This window comes from Pantherophis guttatus, chromosome 2 (genome assembly GCF_059756535.1).
Source record: "Pantherophis guttatus breed Tessera chromosome 2, ASM5975653v1, whole genome shotgun sequence".
NCBI lineage: Eukaryota > Metazoa > Chordata > Lepidosauria > Squamata > Colubridae > Pantherophis > Pantherophis guttatus.
Window position 1 is genome coordinate 115,729,710 of NC_142064.1, and position 20,183 is coordinate 115,749,892.

Here is a 20,183-nt window from a genome sequence, read left to right on the forward strand (position 1 = left end):
AATAACATGGGAGAGAAAAAAAGCTGATCTTTTTTTTATTATTTTGCTCTACTCAACTTTGGGATGTCATATACTCTCCAAAATTTTCTGATGTGTTTGTGACATCTTGGTAGATCAAGCTCAAATTTGATATTATAAATATAATACTGTACTTTAATACTATAAATATAAAATTATGCCCTGATAGTCTACATCTATCTTGTTGGAATGTACTAGGTGTACCACCACTTCCAGCAATAGTTTTGTCACTTCCCTCAAAAAGCATACTTGTTAGCATTTCAGACTGATCTTCAGCTACTCATTCGCTGATACGGATTATCTACTGGGAAGTTCTGCACAAGCCATTCTGTCACTTCCTTCTTTTGCACAACTCCCATGCATTTTAATCAAGGCTTATACCAATTAAATTCTTTCTGTATCATGTCTCAATAACCTTCTGAACAGTAGCCTGCATTCATCATTCCTTGGAAGGGTGTTTGGGTTTATTAAGAGATGTGTATGTGAACAGGCCAGTTCTCTCTTATTGTTTTTTTTTAATTTCCAAGGTGTTTTGTAATTTGGGGAATAGGTCTTAATAACTTCCCTTATTCCAGTGCTCAATCCCAAGATACAAAGGGGAGAGCTTCAGATGAGGCAGGCTTAAGAGAGAGAAGACATGGTCATTTAGAAGCCACGGCATTTGATGACATGGTTCAGGCTGGCAAGTATTTGAATATTCATTCTAATTAAATCAAAAATTTAGGATAATAAGACCTTATCAATCAACCAGGTCTAGAGTCACAAATTTGACCAATGAAACCATTCTACTGGACCAGAGATAACCCTATCAGATCAGCCAAGAATTGCTTTACTGTTTAGTAAGTCTGTTGGCTGAATACTGAAAGAGCAGCTCAATCGGTCACTCAGACCCAGTGACAGAATAGCCTAGTAGGATGGATTGACTCTGTCTAGTTTCCTTGTCTTGGCACACAATGCCGTGTGAGAGGAGCCTCACGTGCACAACAGAAGCCGTTTGTAACAGTAACCTTCTGGCACAATGCCTTTGTTCTTATGTAACACCCAGCTCAGGCTGCTGGAGGGAGGAAGCCCAAGAGTGGAATGGGGAAATGATTCCGAGGAGCCATGTGACTCAGGCAGCACATGAAAGGGCGAATATCCCTTTGGTTAAGACTAGCTGGGGCAACTCTACCTTCAAGCCCAATTCCTTCCACACCCTGGTTTCTCACCCTAAAAACGTTTGCCCAGTCCCTGGATTCTAGGAAATAAGGGATGGGACAGGCAGTCTTGAGATGAACCATCTGCTTTTCCATCAGACGTTCCCCTTCCAAACCCAAATAATCAGTGATCAGAGAAGGTAAAAGCCAAACACGCTGTACAGATTGGTTTATTAACATGACAATGCTTCTGCCTGCGTAAGCCAAGAGACAATTTTGATGGTCCAAGAGAAATACTTCGCAGGCAGATTACGTGGCAGTCAGCTTCCTAGCTCCTTGGGATGGAAGATAGGGTATATGCCTTTATTCACAGTACAGACAGTACAGCCAGAGTCTTTCATCGAGCACTCATGCATTACATCAGAGAGGGAGAACATTCATACACATACACAGTACCTTCCCTGCAAGGTAGGAGCTCCAACCCTGGAGGTTTCCTCCTGTCTTTCTAATTGCTTTGCTCCCTTATAAGGAAGAGCTCCTTAGCTCTGGATTTGGAAGGAAAATGAACTTTGCAAATAAAATGCTTTCCCCACCCACATATTTGCCTCCCGATTCCCTTCTCCAAAATTTAGGAGTTCTGCACCACTTCTTTTCAACATCTACACAGTACACTACATTGCAGACTTGCTTGGAGCAAACCTGATGCCTAAGTACTGGGCCAGCTCTCATGCATCTGGGAGAGTTTTATGGACTAAGTGTGATATTTAGGGCCAAATAAAATCTGCCATGAACCTTGCCGAGTGTGCCATGCTGTGTAGCTCCGGGCAGGCAAGGCAGCTCCGTGGGGCTGCATTTGGCTTAGTGAAGTGACTGAAGAGGAGCATGGAGGTTGCAAAGGGCTCTTGGGGACTCATAGGATTGTGCTATCGGGGTAAATGGAGGAGCGTGAATGGAAAGGTGGTGATGCTGGCTAATAGGATTGGAATTGAGAATCAAAAGAAGAGAGAAAAACAGACTTATACCATTTAGCTGGTACTTGCATAGAGAATACCTTTCCTTCCAGGTGGAGAGGGAAAGCATTGGGGGGGGGGAGAGGGGAGACCAGCAGCTACACCAGGCAGTAGCAGCAGTGTTATTACCATTAAGACAACTTTGATACACTCCTAATGATATGGTGCCAAATCTGGGTTGCTAAATTTGAGAACTGAACTTCTTTTTCAAGGCAAAGCAACCAAGTCTCAGGATGAACAGAGAGAAGCCAAGAGGAGCAGGCTCTTTTTCTCATTCACTGGACTCCATTGCATCAGAACTGGTATCTGCAAAATGCTTCTGGATAAACAATCTATTAAGTGCAACCTGGTTTGAAATCACAGCTGTACACTTAAACATGACATTGCTAATTTACAGCACCATCATGCATGATGACATCTTTGCCCAAATAGCAATGACATAAATTCATGAGTGGGCAGGATGGCAACGTCATGCATTTTGACCAATGTGGTCAAGCAGCCACCTTAATTTTACATGACCCCTTTATTGCAACTTAGCAGTTTACATGAAACTCCTAGTACTTGCTCCTGTCTCTTTAGGAGTTCCACAGTAGTTCCATATCCTAAAGGGACACACAAAGAGCCTTATCTGTCCTATATGCCAATTCATAGGCTCTGCCTATTTTCCTCCTATTCCTGATAGTCCTAGGAAACCAACCAGGTTTCCAGTGTCAGCCATTTCAAAAGAATAGGGAGAGGGAAGTTGAAACAGGACTTTGAGACCTGTTACTGCACTTCTTTGAACTGAGCTTCATATGCACTTCCAGATTTACCAGTTTAGATTGCAGCATTCTCCTCAGTCATTGTCTGTTAAGGCTTTTGTCAGAACCCCAAAATCACAGTCAGAGAATCCACTTGCATAATAGGACTATCAGGCTGAGAGCAAAACTAAGTGAGCTCATTAAGGGACGTTATTAAGGGAGAAAAGAGCAAAGCCTGTCCACAATGAATTAGTGGCTTGGGATGTTGTGCCTGCCATCAGTGGCAAGGATATTAATATGAAAATTTATCTTCCAAAAAACACTAGGGGCAGATTGAGGTTTCATCCATTACACTGCAAAAAGACATCAAAGATACTTTGGGTGCCTGATACAAAAATGTCCCAATGGTGAAGAATTATCCAGAGCAAATCCTATTTCCATTGAACTTGCATAGTAAAACTTCCCAAACATCATGCCCTTAGATCAGAAGTATTCTCCATCAATATTTTTGATTCTACAAATCCACTGCTTCAGGAGACTAATTTACCATGACTTCATGATATGCAAGCTTTTTGTCCCATTCAGCTATAAATAAATAAAAATATTAGCTCCTCTTCGGGATGGAACAGATTTACAACCCCACAACTAAAGGCTGACCCACTTATTTCACCTGATAACTCATTTGTTATTCAAATTGCTCACATGTGAAGAACATATATAACTCCAATAATTTATCGTTGAAATTAGGAAAGCAAAATAGAAAGAACCAGCCTCACCTGAAGCAGACAGAAAGGTGACTTGTTATGCAGGTGGGTGAACTGGGGACGTGAATATTGGAGCTGCTTACTTGCAGTTCCTTTGATGCTACTTTGACAATATCCCAAGAGCTCTCCTGTCCACTCCCTCAACTCCCATGCCCCAGTGCTAATCATTCTGTGACATGTGCATGACATTGGACCTTCCTCTTTGCATACAACCTTGCCTGCAGAGATTCAGATGCCACAAGAATTTTCACTGGACTTTTTGAACTTTGTGAAGGATGAAAACTTGCTGCATTCAAACATTGCCTGGTGTTTTGCATTCCAATTCTAATTGTTTCCCTAAACATCAATTCTTATTATTTTTTATTATACAGATTTCAAGAAATAGCCTGAAGCACAGTACAATGGGTGTGAGGTTGGGGAAGGGAGTGATCACAGTATTAACCATTTCATGTATAGTTTTACTTGTGTATATATATATATATATATTTATATATATATTTGTATTTATATTTATATAAATATTATAATATAATATATATATAGCAAGAGATATGTATAGGTACTTTACAAGGCTTAGGAGTAGACATGCCATTCACAAAGGGATGGCTGAGGCGGAGGCACTGTTGCCTCTGCCCTTCGTATTCACAGAGAGCTTAAGGAGCGCCCCCTTCCAGCTCTGTTGGGAATAGAGCTTTGCTACCTTACTGCTGCCATACCATGAAGGCTGGAAGGCAAATACGACATTGGTTCTACTAGTATGGTCCTGGGGGGCCAGGAGGGTGAGAAAATCAACTCTCCTCTGGTTCAGTGAGCAGCCCCTTTCTTCTCCAGGGTAGGAGCTGGGGGTCGGGGCGTGTCTCCTGCACACTTGCTCCCTGATGCCAAGACAGATAGCTCTTCTTTCCCTCGTTTTCCCTTGGCTTCAGCTGAGCTTCGCTTCAGTCCATTCTTGGTTTCCTCTGGGCAGAGGCAACTGGGGGTTTTTACACAGGTTCCCAACGTGGTGTGCTCTTCCACGACCTCCAAGATCCACTTCTCCTTGGGCGAGCCAATCTTGTCTTGGACAGGCTGCACAGTGGTCTTTCCTGGAGGGCCAGGATCTTGGCTCTCTTTCGGTTCCAACACAATGGGGACAGGGCCCCGGGGAATCACATCTGCCTCTAGGCTGCCTTTTCTGCCTTGCTCGTGCTCTTGAACAGGGCTCAGGGCTTTAGTCAGGGCTCGGTTTGCTGCTGCAAAAGCCTCCTCGGTCTGCACAGCTTGGCTCCTCCTGCAATCCCCAGGAACAGCATCTGGCCCCCTTGCTTTGGCATTGGTCTCCGAAGCTGCTTCTCCATCTCCGACCCCAAAACTAAGGGGGGATTCCTGCCGGCCCAGGCGCCGGGTGGCCAAGGGCTTTGGAGTGCCAGATTCACTGGGACTTTCCCCATCTGACTCAGCTAGGCTGTGAAGGCCAGGCTCCCCATAGAAGTCTTTGCGGTATTCAGAGTGCACCACCTCCAGGCTATGTTTTCTCACTACCACCTTCTTCTCCGCGCTTAAGAGAGAGCCCAGTTTTTCCGCTGATTGCACCCGCTTCAAAAGTGGTGAACGAGGGGGCTCTGCGCTCTTGGGGCGTGGCCGTACCACTGGTGGTGAAGAATGAAGCTTTGCAGGAAAGCTCTGGGTGGTGTTGGAGCTGCCCACGGTATGGCCGGGAAGTGGCGGTGGTGAGGATTGTGTAGGTGAGGGCGTATGTGCCAGTGGTGAGAGGGGAATGTTTCCAGCTGACTTGCAACGGGCCGAACGGTACTGGCGATGCAGTTTGGGAGATAGGCCATGCAGAGTGCTGGGCCGCATGTGGTGGGACGTGGTGGCGGGTGAATTGGGTGTACTGGAGGCTGGGGAACTGCTCTGAGAAGAGGCACCTACAAAGAGGTAAAGAGAGGAAAGATGAGATGTACCATGGAGCATTCTCTCACGCTTTTAGAGAATCAGAAGAGGTGCTGTGAGTTCCCCTGCAAGGAAATGGCATAGGGCTTCCATCTTACAGATCCACCTGAAGACTGACCAGGGCATTTTCCTCATGCAATTATTCACACTTACATTTTTACACTGATCTAGATCAGTCGTTCTTAAACTGGGAGTATTATGGCTTTATCTTTGGGGTATTGGAGCAATTTGTAATTGCTCATTTGTGAGTTGAGGATCCAGTTTAGGAACTGCCACTGCTATATTTCATTATTTGAGCATTTTACAGAAATCAGGCCTTTGGGGATGGGAAGTGGAGAATCTTTGGCTCTTTAGATAACGCTGATTGGAAATGCTAGCTAATATAACCATTGGATAATCCTAGAAATTATGGTTCAGCAATCTTTGGATTACTGGTTTCCCATCTGAACTAAAGAATATCACCTTTTTTTATGAAAAGAAAGCTTGATGAAAAAAAGAAGCCAGGTGCCCCAGCTATGTCTTCAGTCTTCTTCAAAGGCCAAGAAAAATATTCCTAGCATATAAGTCTGTCATAAACAGTTCTCATTATCCTCCCTTCCCATCCAACCCCACCATTAGCAACCATAGCTGTCCCAACCTCTTACCTAGGTATGCAGAGTCAGGAGTGGACCTCAGGCTCTGGGTGGGTGAACGGGCACTCAAACCATGGGTGGGTGAGCCAGGCAAGCTATCACTGGAGGATAAGGAGCGATTCAAGGATGATAAGCTACGGCTGGTGTGCAGCAAATTTGACTGTTTGGTGATCTTGCGGAACAAGGAACTGCGCTTCTTGCTGCTAGAATGAAGAAATCACATTGAGCAGGGCATTACACTAAATGAACTCCCAAACCCCAATGAACATAGAGGGGATCAAGCTATCCTTGATACACCTTACTTGTTCCTTTAGTTCCCCTCCCATTCTCTCTATGCAGCTCACCTCTCCTGCCCTTCTTTGCTGGTGCTCCTCTTGTTTCTTCTAGCCATTTTGGACTTGTAGCTGCTCTTGCGGGCTGGTCCAATCCGGATGGAGGTGTTCTCAAAGGGCGTAGTAGTCACCATCACCTTATTTCCACTCTAGGGGAAAGAAAGGTAAGCTGGCTGTAGGAAAGTAACAAAAACACAGGGTCTCAGCTCCATCAGAGACTCTCCACATTTCTTGCATACTTCTGCTTACCTTTAGGATGAGTTCCACCACCTCAGTGTGCACCAGACCATGTACTGGCTCTCCATTGACATGAGTAATGAGATCCCCTGCACACAGACCTGCCTCATGGGCTGGACCCCCTTCCTCCACATGCTGTCAAGAAAAAAGCCAAGAGAATGTCTCTCAAGACTGCTGCCTCTCATTTATTCATAGGACAATAGGTTCATCGTTGTGACAGGAGAGTCCTTGCAGCTAATTTCTATCTCATTAGCTACAAGGCTCTTTCTTGATCATTTTCTTATCCAGAATGTCTTCTTACCCAGACAATGTGATCCACGCTATACACATCGCTGTCTCCCAGATACACACGGATGGCACGCAGTGTGAAGCCATACTTCTTGCCTGACCGCTGGATAGTGATTGGTGAGCGCAAGCTGGTGACCGCAGGAGAGTAGTCTCGGGATGGGGAGGAATCTCGGGATGAAGGATTAGAGGAGAGTGATCGGGGAGACATTGGGCTGGCCAGTGGTGAGCTGCTGTGCTGCTCCACTGAAAGGAGAGAGCAAAAGAAAATTAAGGGGTAAGCAAGATGCTTTCCATGGACATAGAGGACAAGCGCACCACAAGGCTCTTTGCTTCCCTGCTGTAGTAACTGGAGACCAGTTTCTTGGGGGCATTGGCACCAGCCTAGCTTTACCCTTTTATTATTTTCTGCCAGCTCCCAGGACATTTTGGCAAGGGAGTGGTACAGAATTTAGAACACTGGGGAACTACTGGAGGACAGGTAACATTAAAAACTGGTCAGTAGAGGTTTTTTAATGAGGAATAATAAGTGTTTTTGCAGGCTCCAGAGGTTAAAAAATATCCAATACAGATAGTCCTCGACTTATGACCATGATGGAACCTGCCCATTATGGTTGCATGTTGCGATGGGCTGCAACAAGGTTCTATTTGCTTGTGTAGTTTCTGGAGCCTCCTTAAAAAAACCAGACCCCTTACAATCTTGTGAGAAGGTACTACTTGCTTGCAGAATAGCATGAGAATGCTGAGCTTCACTTTGCATCACATCGGCTGGGCTGTGTGCTGGTCATTTCTGCTAACTGGCTTTAGGCTCCCTTGTGTGGCTGAGTGGCCGGCTTGGGAGCAGGCCGAGCCTTGCAGGGACCCAGTGGGATGGGTGAGGGTGATAGGTGGAGCATCCCTGTGGTCGATGGTAAGGATAAGCAATGGTGAGGGCATTTGCAGCAGCAGTAACTTTGAAACCAGGTCATATAAGCATCTTTGGGGGGGAGGAATCTGTTGTAACTCTGAATTGTCGTTAAGCGGCCAGTCATAAGTCGAGGACTACTTGTATGTGTTTTTCTAGCTGGAAATGTTTCCCCAGGTAATGTATCATTGGGATATTTCGGGTGACTCTTAAGTACATAGTACCAACCACTGACACATACAGGCAATTACAAGGGCTGAGGGCATGGTGCATTTTCAAGCTGCACATAGGCTACCCTGGCACAAAATTCAGCCTTCCAGTTTCTAGGTGTCGATGACTAGAGAGATACAACCGAATGTGTGCCAAGCGAGACCTCAGTGGGTATGACTGAATCAGACTCTTGCTACTGGTCAGGTGAGGTAGTTTTGGGTGCCTCCCCCTAGCTTATTTACCTCTTCTCATAAGGAACAGAAGCAGAGGATTTGAACAGAAAAGATCAGCCATGCAAAGAACATTCTATCAAGCAAATCTGCTTCATTTGCATAAACCCTACAAAGAGTTGCAGCATCCCACTTCTGTTGTGACAGGCTTTTTGCAGAATACATACAGCCCAGCAACTACACTAGAAGAACCAAAGGGCAGGGTGGGTGGGTGGAAGAGATCATGCAAAGCCACAAGACAACCATTATGGGGACTCTACTGAACACAAGTTTGGTACTGATTCCTATTAGAGTGGGGAGAGAGAATCCCTGTACCAAGGAAATGGGGGACTCTAGAGGAGCTCAGTGCTCAGGAGGGTGAAGGGAACATGAAGGACACAGTGCAAGAGAGGGCGGGGTGGGTGGGTGTCTTAGGCCAGTGGTCTGTGTGGTGAACAGCCTGGTGGGGCAAAGACAGAAGGTGACTGGAGGGTGCTCAGTGAGCGTGGGCGGGTCAGGCTCAAAGGAGGATGCCATTTCTAGGGGTCTGGGGAGTGTGTGTGGGGGGAGGGATGAAGAGGAGGAGGAGGGGGCGTACCTGTGGGGATTATGACCGACAATGCAGTAGCTGAGGCAGATTTGATGACCTTGCCCCCTGTGCGGGAGCTGCGCTTCTCAGCCGTGGCGGTGTCCCCTGAGAGCTGTTGGTGCCGGGCCCGACGCAGCACCAAGTCATTGGTAGCTCTGGGGGCAGATGGGTCCAGCTCTTTGGGGGGCTGTAGCTCACCCGCTTTTGATTTATCGCCTATTGGGGAGGGGAGAGAGAGGGATGATGACTCAAGCCCTAGATCACAGGACCACACTCAGGGAACCCCACCTCCAAACAAGAGCCACAGGGCACCACCACATGAACTGCCCACCATCACCCCCTCCACCCCACAGAGGGCATTGTGAGGATTACAGATCAACCCCTGTTCTTTGAAGGACCGCTGGCAAATAAACCATAATGCTGCTCCTAAAACCCTTCCCACAACAACAGTCTTCATCAATCTGATGCTGTCCGTGTGTTGCTTCAGAATTTCCAGCCAGCATCATCAAAGCATTCTGGGAAATATAATGCAGCAGGTAGCAGGATTCAAGAGAAAGTGGAGATGGTGATATGAGTATGCATGTGCCTGTTTGCGTGCATGTACACCGAGGCTTTATCTGCATCATCACGTAACATGAAAGGCTTAAGCTTAGGTTTCTGGTCCACATTCTAAAAGGAGTGTTATGAAAAGGAATGACAAATGATGGCTGACCCTTTAAATGTTGAAATGTGCTTGCCTTGGTATTGCTATTGCTAAACAGTCTCGTGGTCTGAAAGAAGGTGCTGTTGCACAAACTAAGTTGCCAGAGAGTCAAAGCTGTGCAATTAAGATTCTTGGGCTGCTAAACTCTTAGAAACCTTGTCTTTTCTTTTCTTTTTTTTCTGACCTCTTAGAGAGCATGTAAAGGGATGGAATGGGTCCTGTTTATCCCCCTTGGGACTCATCACCAAGGATGTTGTTAAGTGGTTTGTGCCTCACAACTGTCTCTGTTCCACAAAGGAGCAGACCATCTCTACGCCAATTCTCAGGACATTTGTAAAGCAGAGCTGGAGTTTAATGGTTGGGAAATCCCAGCTTGCAACCTACCCTTCAGGGGACTCCAAATTCAGAACGGTAAGTGATGGCAGCTTCCAAAAATCACATTACGTTTGGAAGCACCAAACACTTACAGCAGTCTATTGCCGTAGAGTAACCAGGTGAGGAATCAAAAGCCAAGCACAATGGAGAGCAGACTTCCTGTTCAGACAAGAGGCAAAGCTTGTACTGTGCAGAGTTTCTTATTAAGCATGTCTCCTGGTTCTCTTTTCCCACATTAAGACATACGGTACCTTTCTTAACAGCAACATGATGACAACATGTAGGTCCAATCTTTTGATATAAAACTCAACTATGATATAAACTATGCAAAATAAACACCATCATATTGTAAATAAAATGGCTTTGGAAAGGTACAAGGCCCTAAAACTAAATCACAAACACAATATCTGCTAAAGGGAAATAAGCATGACTGAGATAAAAATAAAATAAAATGGGTTGAAAGGACACTGTCTTTTTAGGGCTGCTAATATGAAGAGAGCACTTTCTTACTTCTGCAGAAGTAAGGCAGCATGAAAGCTTTTATACATACATACATATGCACACAGTTGTAAAAGGAACTGTTGCGTCACTCAATGCCACTAACGTTTGAAGCCATCCCTCTCAAAAGGACAAGAAGCAATGGTCTTAAGAGCATTCAAAAACTTCCATCTCTGGATGTAATGTGTGCGTGTGAGCACAATTCCTGCCTTAGGCATCACAGTAAAAGGCCAAATTTAATATTCATTGCCACTATTCTGATACGTTGCTTGAACATGCACTTCTTGCAACGGCTGTGCTACCAGGGGAGTGGGAGCCAGAGCAAAAATATGCATTTTCTCAAGCCAAACCCTGCGGCAGGCATTCTGGAAATTTACTATTTCCTCCAAACAGATGCCTACGCTGGGGAACAAATCGTTGAATCCCCACACTTGCTGGGATCTGGGCATCCAGGTTGTAGTATCTACTGGAAAGACAACCAGACTCTGAATAGACATTTCAGGTAAATACTGAAATGAAGCCCGGAGGCTTGGAAGCAGTCAAAGGTGACTCAACCTACACTATCCAGGTGCTGTGCTATCCAGTGAAATGAGATCACTTTGACCAAGAATGCTACTCCTCCCTAGAGAATGGAAGGGAGAGGGATTTGTGGCCTAGAAAAGAGGTGAAAAGAATGATGATGGACCAAAAACTGGTTTAAGCCATAGTGGAGACATCCTGCAACAAATGTAGGAAACCTTTGACTCTGGTTTATTTTCTTAGCCCATCAAAGCCACAGGATTTTCTTTTTTATTTTCTTTTTTTTTTGCAAATGGCTACCTACCTTGCCATAGTTTGTACTCACCTGCCTCAGTCTCCACAGGAGCAGGACCCTGTGCAACATCTCCTGCTCCCTCCTTGCTCTCCTTGCCTTCAGACTGAGGGGTGGCTCCTACAGGCCCATTTTCTGCAGGAGCCTTCAATGGTCCCTTGCCAGGAATCTCGTTGTCACTTTCCAATGGCACAGCAAAACGGCTGGTATCCATCAGGGCTGAGAAACGCCGTCGGGCTCCCAGTGGGGGACTCGAATCACTCTCGGTGTATGATGACTCCGAGGCCGAGAGTTGCTTCCTGTAGGACAGAAGCCAGCAAACTGACTTAGCCTCGATATGTTTGGACCAAAGGTTGTTATGAAAAATTCTGCCAGGGTTAACTGAAGTCCACAAGTTTCACCAGGACTGGTTCACTGAATCTCAGTTTGGTTCTGCCTTGGTCAGTGATAACAAATTGTAATCAGTGAGGCTGAAACTGAGCCCATGAACTCTCCTCCTCCTCCTCCTCCTTTTGGTTGCTTTGCATCTTTAGAGTTAATACCGTGTGAATAAACAAGACCTTTTAAAATATGACCTTCCCTCTTAATAAATGTATTTATTACACTTTATCATTAGGTTTTTTTTTTCCTTGAAAAGCCATCTAGGTTTCATTGGGACAGATAGTTTCTATTTCTACTTGTATAGACATTTTGACTGAGTTCTTTTTCCTTTTCAATCAATTTTTTTGAAATAAGAAAACATGTACAAATGAAAGGCAGCACTTTTCACACCTCTCACGTTTCTCCCCCTCTCCCTCCCTCACACACACAAACTGAGCTGCTGCTGATTATGCTAGATATATGATCCATTTTCTCAATGCCAAAAGTGTTAGTTTCCACTGCCACATCACCAAGGATTTGAATGTTCAGAAAGAGACCTCCCATCCCTTGTTGCCGCGTAGCAACAGCCAGCTCACCAGATCCACACTGACCTTCTCTTTCCCTAGCCACCCTAGATATAACCCTCCTGCCCTGGGAAAGGGACAGTCACTGCAGAGCAGCCCAGGTGAGACTCACATTTCTGGAGAGCTGGTGCGCCAGCTCTTGTCCCGAAGCGTGAAGCTGCCGAGGCTTTCCCGTTTGCTAAGCCTGTCGTCTTTGTGTTTGTTGCTCTGATCCCGCTTGGTGACACCTGAAGTCTTTTGCTCATGCTGGGATAGGTGCTCCATACTGCTGTACACCTGGAATAAAAGGGCAAAGAAGAAGAGGAAAGAGATGGGCTGTACCAGTTTAATGAGAAATATTAATGGAAGATACAGTATATGACACAATCCAGTCACAATCCTAGCCACAAGCCACAAATTCACCTCCATTCCCAAGATAGGAATAAAAATCCTCTCCCCAACACAAGAATTCATGATGGGCCTTCACACCCTCCTGTTGGTCAATTCTCCCACTTTCCAGTCTATCCCAGATCACTTTTTCCACCTATCAAGGAGGAAGGAAAATCTCAGTAAGAGGTCATGTAGAGAAGTGCCCCCCAACCTTTCTGGCTCAGTGGACTGGCAGTGGTTATGGAGGCAGTGACAGCAGCAGTGGGGGTGGGGGAATGGTTTCGCGTGTGTAACCTAGATCCTGCGCATGTGCAAATGAAGCTTTGCGCGTTCACCCAGCACTTGGGTGGCCCAGTTCCCCACAGGCTGCAGACCAGTAGGGTCTGCAGACCAGGGGTTGGGGAGCCCTGACATAGAGAATTGGCCAGGGCCAGAGAAACTAAACTCCCCTCCCCTGTCAATCATCTCCTAAAACTGGACTCCCCTTAGACACAGATTATCTCAGCAAACATGGAGGTAGGAAAACACACAGCAACTTATATGTGAGTAAAAAAGTATTTCATAGGATTGTGGGACAACTATCCCCAATCCATGCTTCCTTATGCTTCTTTGTAACATTGCAACCTAAAATATCTGCATATCCATGATGTAAATTTCAGACATAATCTGTTTTCATTTCAACCTTGTATAATCTTTTGGACAGGGCAGGCTAATAATAAAAGCAGCAGAAGCATCAACCATTTCACAGAATTATTCAAGTGTCTGCACATTTTATCTTCAATCTTGACTACAGAGTTTGAGGCATTATTTGTTAACTTAAAAAAGATTTAAATATGCACTTTAAAAACAGAAAAGATTGTCTTGTGAGATGGGTGGCTATGCAGATATGATATAATAAACAAACAAACAAACAAACAAACTTAAAATGCAGGTGAATAAACCAGGATATGAATCTAAGGTATTGTGGCTCAAAGTTGGCTTCCCTATTTTGGTTTTAATGGAAGCCAGTAAATGTAGTTTCTGGTTTGTATTTACTGGGAACTATTTGTAACCTGCTCACACATCCCATGGTTCTTACAAAGCAAATAGCAAACTTTGGTTGCCCTAACACTTTTCCTATTTCAGTGATGAATATGAATCTGGCACTCTCCAAGTTGTGCTATAAACAACTGGATGGGTGACAGAATGCCCATTCCTGCTCTTTATATGTACTCCACAGCATCCGTGCAAAGGTGTTACAAATCAATTATTAGATTTTAAGCCCGTTTTTATTTTGTACAACTACAAGGGGCATACATAGTGCTCCCTCCTCTTATTTTCTCCCCAATAGTCACCTCTGGTTGGAGGAGGGGGACCGACTGGCACAAAATTCACCCAGCCAGTTTTCATGCCTAAGGGAAGACCAGGACTCAGGGTCTCCTGGAATTTCGTCCTAATCCTTTATTCTCCTTCTTTCACACCAAAGTGGCCCTCAGAAAGAATTGCAGTAAATAAGGGCTTTACCTTGCTGAATCTGGGAGAACAAGATGAAAACTGGCGTATCTCCACTGGTTCATCTTCAGTCGTATCTTCATCATCATAGGAATTAATGTGGTGGTAACGATCAGAGCGGGCTAAAATGAGAAAGAAGAGCTCATGAGGCTCACAGAAATCCAGATGGTATAACTTCTGGGACTTAGCCCAATGATTTTGCTTCCCTGTGCCCACTACTTAAGTGGCCTTAGGTAAACAAAATCTCAGTACAGGGTGCTCTTTCCCATGTGCCTTGAAAGAGTTCTCTTTTAATGTCTCATAACTGACTGGACTACAAGAACAATAAAAGTAACATTTCTCCTGTCAGAATCTCGCAGATCTTGTTTTCACAAGACAGTCAGCATCAAATATCAGAGAAGTTGATAGATATGCTTTAAAACTTTTCCAGGAATAGAGGCAGTGTCTTTTCGTGGTGCCAGAACATTGGCTCTTAGTTCAGCACCGGTGTCAATGGCTGCCAATTGCTGTCTAGGAAAGCATTTTTCAAAATTAACAACTTTTACAGGTAGTCCTTGACTTACAACCAGTAGCTTAACAACTGTTCAAAGTTACAACAGACTCAAAAAAGGTTGCAACTGCCGCACAATCCCCAATGGTCATGTGATCACATTTCAGGCACTTGGCAACTGGCTCACACTTACGACCAGTCATATGATCATGTTTTGGGATTATTATTATTATTTTGCTGTTTTCTGACAAAAACGACCTATTGGATAAGCCAATTTGGCTTTGTGACCACATGATTCATTTAATGATCATTGTAAGAATGGTCATAAAATGGAGTCCAGTCACATAGTGATTCACATGATTGCAATGACTGATGAGTAAAATTCTGGATTCAACTGTGGTTGTGAGACTACTGGCTGAAGATTCTGAGAGTTGAAGTCTAGACATCTTAATGATGCCAAGATGGAGAAACACTGTTCTAGGATGTTTTCCTGCCTTTCCTGGAAATATTAGGCAGCTATTCTGCTTGGCAAACAAGAATGCTTCCATTAAAGCTACATAGCCTTCCACCCCCCTCCCCCTTGTTGTGGTCCTTATGAATATTGCTCACTCATACCTGCTATTTTATCAAGAGAGGAAAGAAAATCACAAGAATACTTGGGATCTTTCTATAAAAGCCAGTCGAGTGATGCTGATTTAAAGGTGTATGGTCAGGGACAACTAGGTAACTGTCTTCAGCAGAGTTCAAACTATTAACTAAAATATTCAGGTTGAGGCAGGGAGAGAAAGAAAAGTTAACACTTGCTGTCAAAATAGCTGGTGTCTTCCTCAGATTCCAGATGAGGGATGAACTCCGCTTTCTGCCTCAGAAGCCCATTCCAATCTAGTTCTTTGAAAAATGCATGCTGTTTCACTTCATAGGCGCCACCTGTGTAAATGAAGGAAAACAAGGTTTTGCTGTCCTCTACTGGACAAGATCAAAACTCACCCTAAGAAAAAAGAATGAGCCAAGGAGCCACCGTAGTGCTTAGCTAAGAAATTTGGATCCTGTTGCCAGAGATACTTTATAGAGAGAAAGGATGGGGAACTGGGGATGCTTGCTATGGCCACAGTTGGTCAACTCTTTGAAGCCTAAGAGGAAAGAAAAACCTCTTTCCTTATGAGCTGGAATGCTGTACCCATAGCTCCTTCCCTCTCTTGTCTGACCTTACCTGCTCCCAGGCGGAGAAGAGGATTGGTTTGCAGGAGGCAAGAGATCAGATGCTGAGCATCTGAGGGGAGCGCCTCCTCTCCTTCTGGCCACAAAATGTCATCTGAAAGCAAGGAAATAAAGACAGGCTGTTGCAATCGGATAATGGCACTTGGGAAAGCAGATCAGGTGGAAGAGGCTCCAAAAGAGGAGGGGTTATAAAAATAGCTCTTCCTACTGAGGCTGCAACTTAAATGATGTAATTTAAGAATACAGGGTAGCAGGAGCTGTATCTCAAAACATTGGTTCTACACAATGCTTCCCTCACAATTTCATGTTGCTCTTTACTTCCTCCATTTTATTTCTTTATCCAGAAGAAAAGCCACCTGTGACTTCATGGAAATGCCCATGTGGTCTTCTTTGCAAAAATATAGTAATTTGTATTTCCTCTGCCTTTTTTGGGGTGGGGTCAGTTTAGTCTAAAATCCACCTACAAACTTGGAACAAATTCTAAAGTAAGTAACCAATGATCCCCTAAGAGGAGCAACATTTGCTCTACGTACCAGTGATGACCTGGCCAAACAGCTCTTCAGGAGTGTCTCCAAAGAATGGTACACAGCCCACCAGGAATTCATAGAGGATGATGCCCATGGCCCACCAGTCCACTGGCTTCCCATAACCTTGGCGAAGGATCACCTCAGGTGCAATGTATTCGGGGGTCCCACACACCTGTTAAGATACTTGTCTTTATTCAGCTGTCAAAAATGCTGATCCACTGAGTGTCAGGTATCTCAAAACTTGCAGTGCATGGTATTAATTGGGTCAAATTAAATATGGGAACACTATAATTTTCTCTCTTACATATAACACAATTTGACATTGTGTTTTTTTCTAAGTATAGAGGTACAGATCTGTTAACATAAAGCAGTAAACAAAGCTTTTCTTTGATCATTAAAAAGTCAGTGTGCCAAATAGTTAAAGTCCACAACAGATATTAAAAAATGAAAAAGATTGCTGTCAGTTGCAATTTTTTTTTATTTGATTTATATACCGCCCTACTCCCGAAGGACTCAGGGCGGTGAACAGCCACAGATAAAACACATAAATACAAAATTTAAAAGCAAAGTAAAACCAAATTAAACAATTTGGCGCAAGACGGATTTAAAACCCCAATAATTTAAAACAGATTAAAATTTACATTTTAAAAAGGGAAAAAGGGAAAAGATGGCCAGGCCAACCTGATGGAATAAAAAGCTCTTAAGAGCGCAGAGGAAGGTGCGCAGATCCGGGATCCTCCGTATCTCTGGGGGGAGCTCATTCCAGATAGTAGGTGCCCTCACAGAGAAGGCTCTCCCCCTGGGGCCCGCCAGTTGACATTGTTCGGCCGATGGCACCGGGAGGAACCCCTCTCTATGAGAGCGTACCGGCCGGTGGGAGGCTATTGGAGGCGGTCCTGTAGGTAACCAGGTCCTAAACCATCTTGTATCATCTTGTATTTTGTATTATCGTGTATTTTGTCTCCCTAGTCCTCTTTCAAGTGGCATAAGGACTGTGCAATACTTTATAACTTTTCTCTATTACTGTATTTCAAATGAAAATACATAACCTCAGAGCCGGAATAAAAGAAATCAGAATGGAAAATCTACTAGATTTATAGTTATATTTATAGATTCAGCATGGCCTAGAAACCAGAAGACTGTGAGTTCTAGCCCCATATTAGGTATCAAAGCCACCTGGGTGACTTTGGGCCAGTCATTCTCTCTCAGACCAACCCAACTTGCAGGATTGTTGTGGAGAAAATAGGAGGAAGAAATATTAGGCATATTTGCCACCTTGAATTAAGAGGCGCAGTGGTTAGAATGCAGTACTGCAGGCTGCTTCTGCTAATTGCTGGCTGCCAGCACTTTGGCAGTTCAAGTCTCACTGACTCAAGGTTGACTCAGCCTTCCATCTTTCCGAGGTTGGTAAAATGGGGACCCAGATTGTTGGGGACAATATGCTGACTCTATAAACTGCTTAGAGTGGGCTGTAAAGCACTGGGAAGTGGTATATAGGTCTAAGTACTGTTGCTATTGCTACTAATAAAGTAATAAAAATGGGATAAAAATCTAATAAATACATCAATAATAAAATATCTGCATCACTGCTTTCATGGAATTTTCTGACAGCTTTAGCTTTTTGAATATCTGACTTCTTTCACATTTAGTATATGCACAGCACGACATTACAAACAGACTTAAACAGGGTTCCACCTGTTTGTCTAGAAACTCCCTGGCATCCTTCTCAATATGACCTTCATACAGGTTTGTGGTAAGGCTCATCAGCCCCATCTTGGAAAGACCAAAGTCCGTCAATTTGATATGTCCCATGGAAGTGATAAGTAGGCTGTGGAGAAAGCAGAGGAATAAACATCAGTCAGAGAGAACCAATCATAGCCACTTCCTAACATCAGTTAGAGAGAACCAATCATAGCCACTTCCTAAATACAGCTAAAGACAGGCCTGGTCTTTTAACTTCATACTTGTCAGGCTTGAGGTCACGATGGACGATGCCATAGTTATGCAGGTACTCCAGGGCCAAGACAGTCTCAGCAAAGTACATGCGGGCCATTTCTACAGGCAGAGCCCCAATGTTCTTCAACAATGTTGCACAATCCCCACCTGCAAAGGAAGGTGAAATGGTTAGGAAGATGGCTAGGATGTCATTCTATTTAGCCTATTTTGACTGAAACTTGCAGTCTCAAGAATATAAGAAGTGTGATTCTGGAGGCTGTTGTTTAGCCTTCTTTATCAGATGCCTTATAGGAAACTCACAAACAAAATGAGTATATAAAAGCTTCTTCAAGTATCTTTATCTGCACCTGATATTCAAACATATTGTAATCAGACATTATCTAAAAATGGGAGATAACAGTCTCGGTCAGAAGGCATGCTAAGCCAGAAGTTTGGGGGATTCTCAATTATTGGTGCATACCAATTTATTGTGGTTTTTTATTATTATGCTAAGCCAAAATTCTAGGGCTCATATTGATATGGTAAGTAGATGCTGATAGCCTTATTCTAACATAGGTGTTAGTTACCACCTTTAAAGCACTCCATGGCATAGGACCCGGGTACCTCCGAGACCGTCTTCTGCCACCAATAGCCTCTCACCGACCAGTCCGTTCCCACAGGGAGGGTCTCCTCAGGGTGCCGTCAACCAAGTTATGTCGACTGGCGGCGCCCAGGGGGAGGGCCTTCTCTGTGGGAGCCCCATCCCTGTGGAACGAACTGCCCCAGGAAATTCGTAAGATCTCCGACCTCCAGGCGTTTCGCTGCGCACTGAAGACCCTATTATTCCGCCAGGCCGGACTAACAACACAATAGGTTTTAAATTGGGATATTTAAATTTATTGGGGTTTTAAATCTGAGCCACTTTATTTAATTATTTTAAATTTTATATTGTTGTTTTGTTTGTGTTTTTAAACAGGCTGTACACCGCCCTGAGTCCTTCGGGAGAAGGGCGGTATAGAAATAAAATTATTATTATTATTATTATTATTATTATTATTATTATTATTATTATTATTATTATTGTTATTATTGTTATTATTGTTATTATTATTATTATTATTATTATTATTATTATTATTATTATTATTCTCCATGAATTTGTCCAGTTACAACCTAGTAACAAGTTTACCTTCCTTCTTTTTTTTGGTAACATTTTACAAATGTATGTGTTATCCATTCCTGTATGTTTCTGGGTAGCAAAAATTCCACCGTCAAGAACATCAAAACTGAAAATAGAAGTTGTGAACCTTATTAAAATGTAATTTAATGAACAACCTCAACTACAATTGCCTTGCCATAGAAAAAGCGGCCTTGGTTATCAGTTGTGAACATTTTGAAGGTAAGACTAAAAAAAATGTCCCACTGAAAACATAGGACCAATTGCATGGGAATAGGTGGCTTCCAGGTAACTTAAAACTCCAGGTCTATGCCACATAAGACCTTGCACACCTGAATAGGTGTTTTAAGTTATCAGTGTTAACATCCATAGCTTTACTTTGTAGAGCAAAACTCGTAATTTAACAACAACCTATGTGGAGATCTGTATTATTGGCTACTACCTATAGGTTATGCAAACCCAATCGTAGACAAACCACACTCAAACTCAGTCCCCATTATTGAAATGGGAGTTTTTACAACCAATAGGCATCATTTTATATTTGCTTATATTCTGCGTTTTTCATTGTTCCTTTTCCTAAATAATCCAACATTATTAGCAAACTTGCCACTTTGTTTTCATCAGCTAATTTATGAACAAGTTAAAAG

General features: G+C 43.8%; 1 protein-coding gene across 5 annotated transcripts in view; it reads right to left on the reverse strand.

The window, feature by feature from the left end:
• Positions 1 to 4,335: 4,335 nt before the first annotated feature.
• Positions 4,336 to 20,183, reverse strand: part of MAST1 (microtubule associated serine/threonine kinase 1) — an 83,972-nt gene continuing 68,124 nt past the window's right edge. For 2 of the 5 annotated variants that reach the window (XM_060683445.2, XM_060683441.2), the window contains 14 exons: positions 18,389 to 18,527; positions 18,120 to 18,252; positions 16,431 to 16,596; positions 15,890 to 15,991; positions 15,484 to 15,606; positions 14,202 to 14,311; positions 12,442 to 12,605; positions 11,419 to 11,684; positions 9,008 to 9,214; positions 7,103 to 7,332; positions 6,814 to 6,936; positions 6,577 to 6,713; positions 6,245 to 6,435; positions 4,336 to 5,575 (listed from right to left, as the gene is read on the reverse strand). In XM_060683445.2, the coding sequence (XP_060539428.1) occupies positions 4,473 to 5,575; positions 6,245 to 6,435; positions 6,577 to 6,713; positions 6,814 to 6,936; positions 7,103 to 7,332; positions 9,008 to 9,214; positions 11,419 to 11,684; positions 12,442 to 12,605; positions 14,202 to 14,311; positions 15,484 to 15,606; positions 15,890 to 15,991; positions 16,431 to 16,596; positions 18,120 to 18,252; positions 18,389 to 18,527 (3,194 nt within the window). In that variant the 3' untranslated portion in view covers positions 4,336 to 4,472. The remainder of the gene's footprint in view (positions 5,576 to 6,244; positions 6,436 to 6,576; positions 6,714 to 6,813; positions 6,937 to 7,102; positions 7,333 to 9,007; positions 9,215 to 11,418; positions 11,685 to 12,441; positions 12,606 to 14,201; positions 14,312 to 15,483; positions 15,607 to 15,889; positions 15,992 to 16,430; positions 16,597 to 18,119; positions 18,253 to 18,388; positions 18,528 to 20,183) is intronic. The other 3 variants (XM_060683442.2, XM_087886539.1, XM_060683444.2) reach the window with 3 other exon arrangements.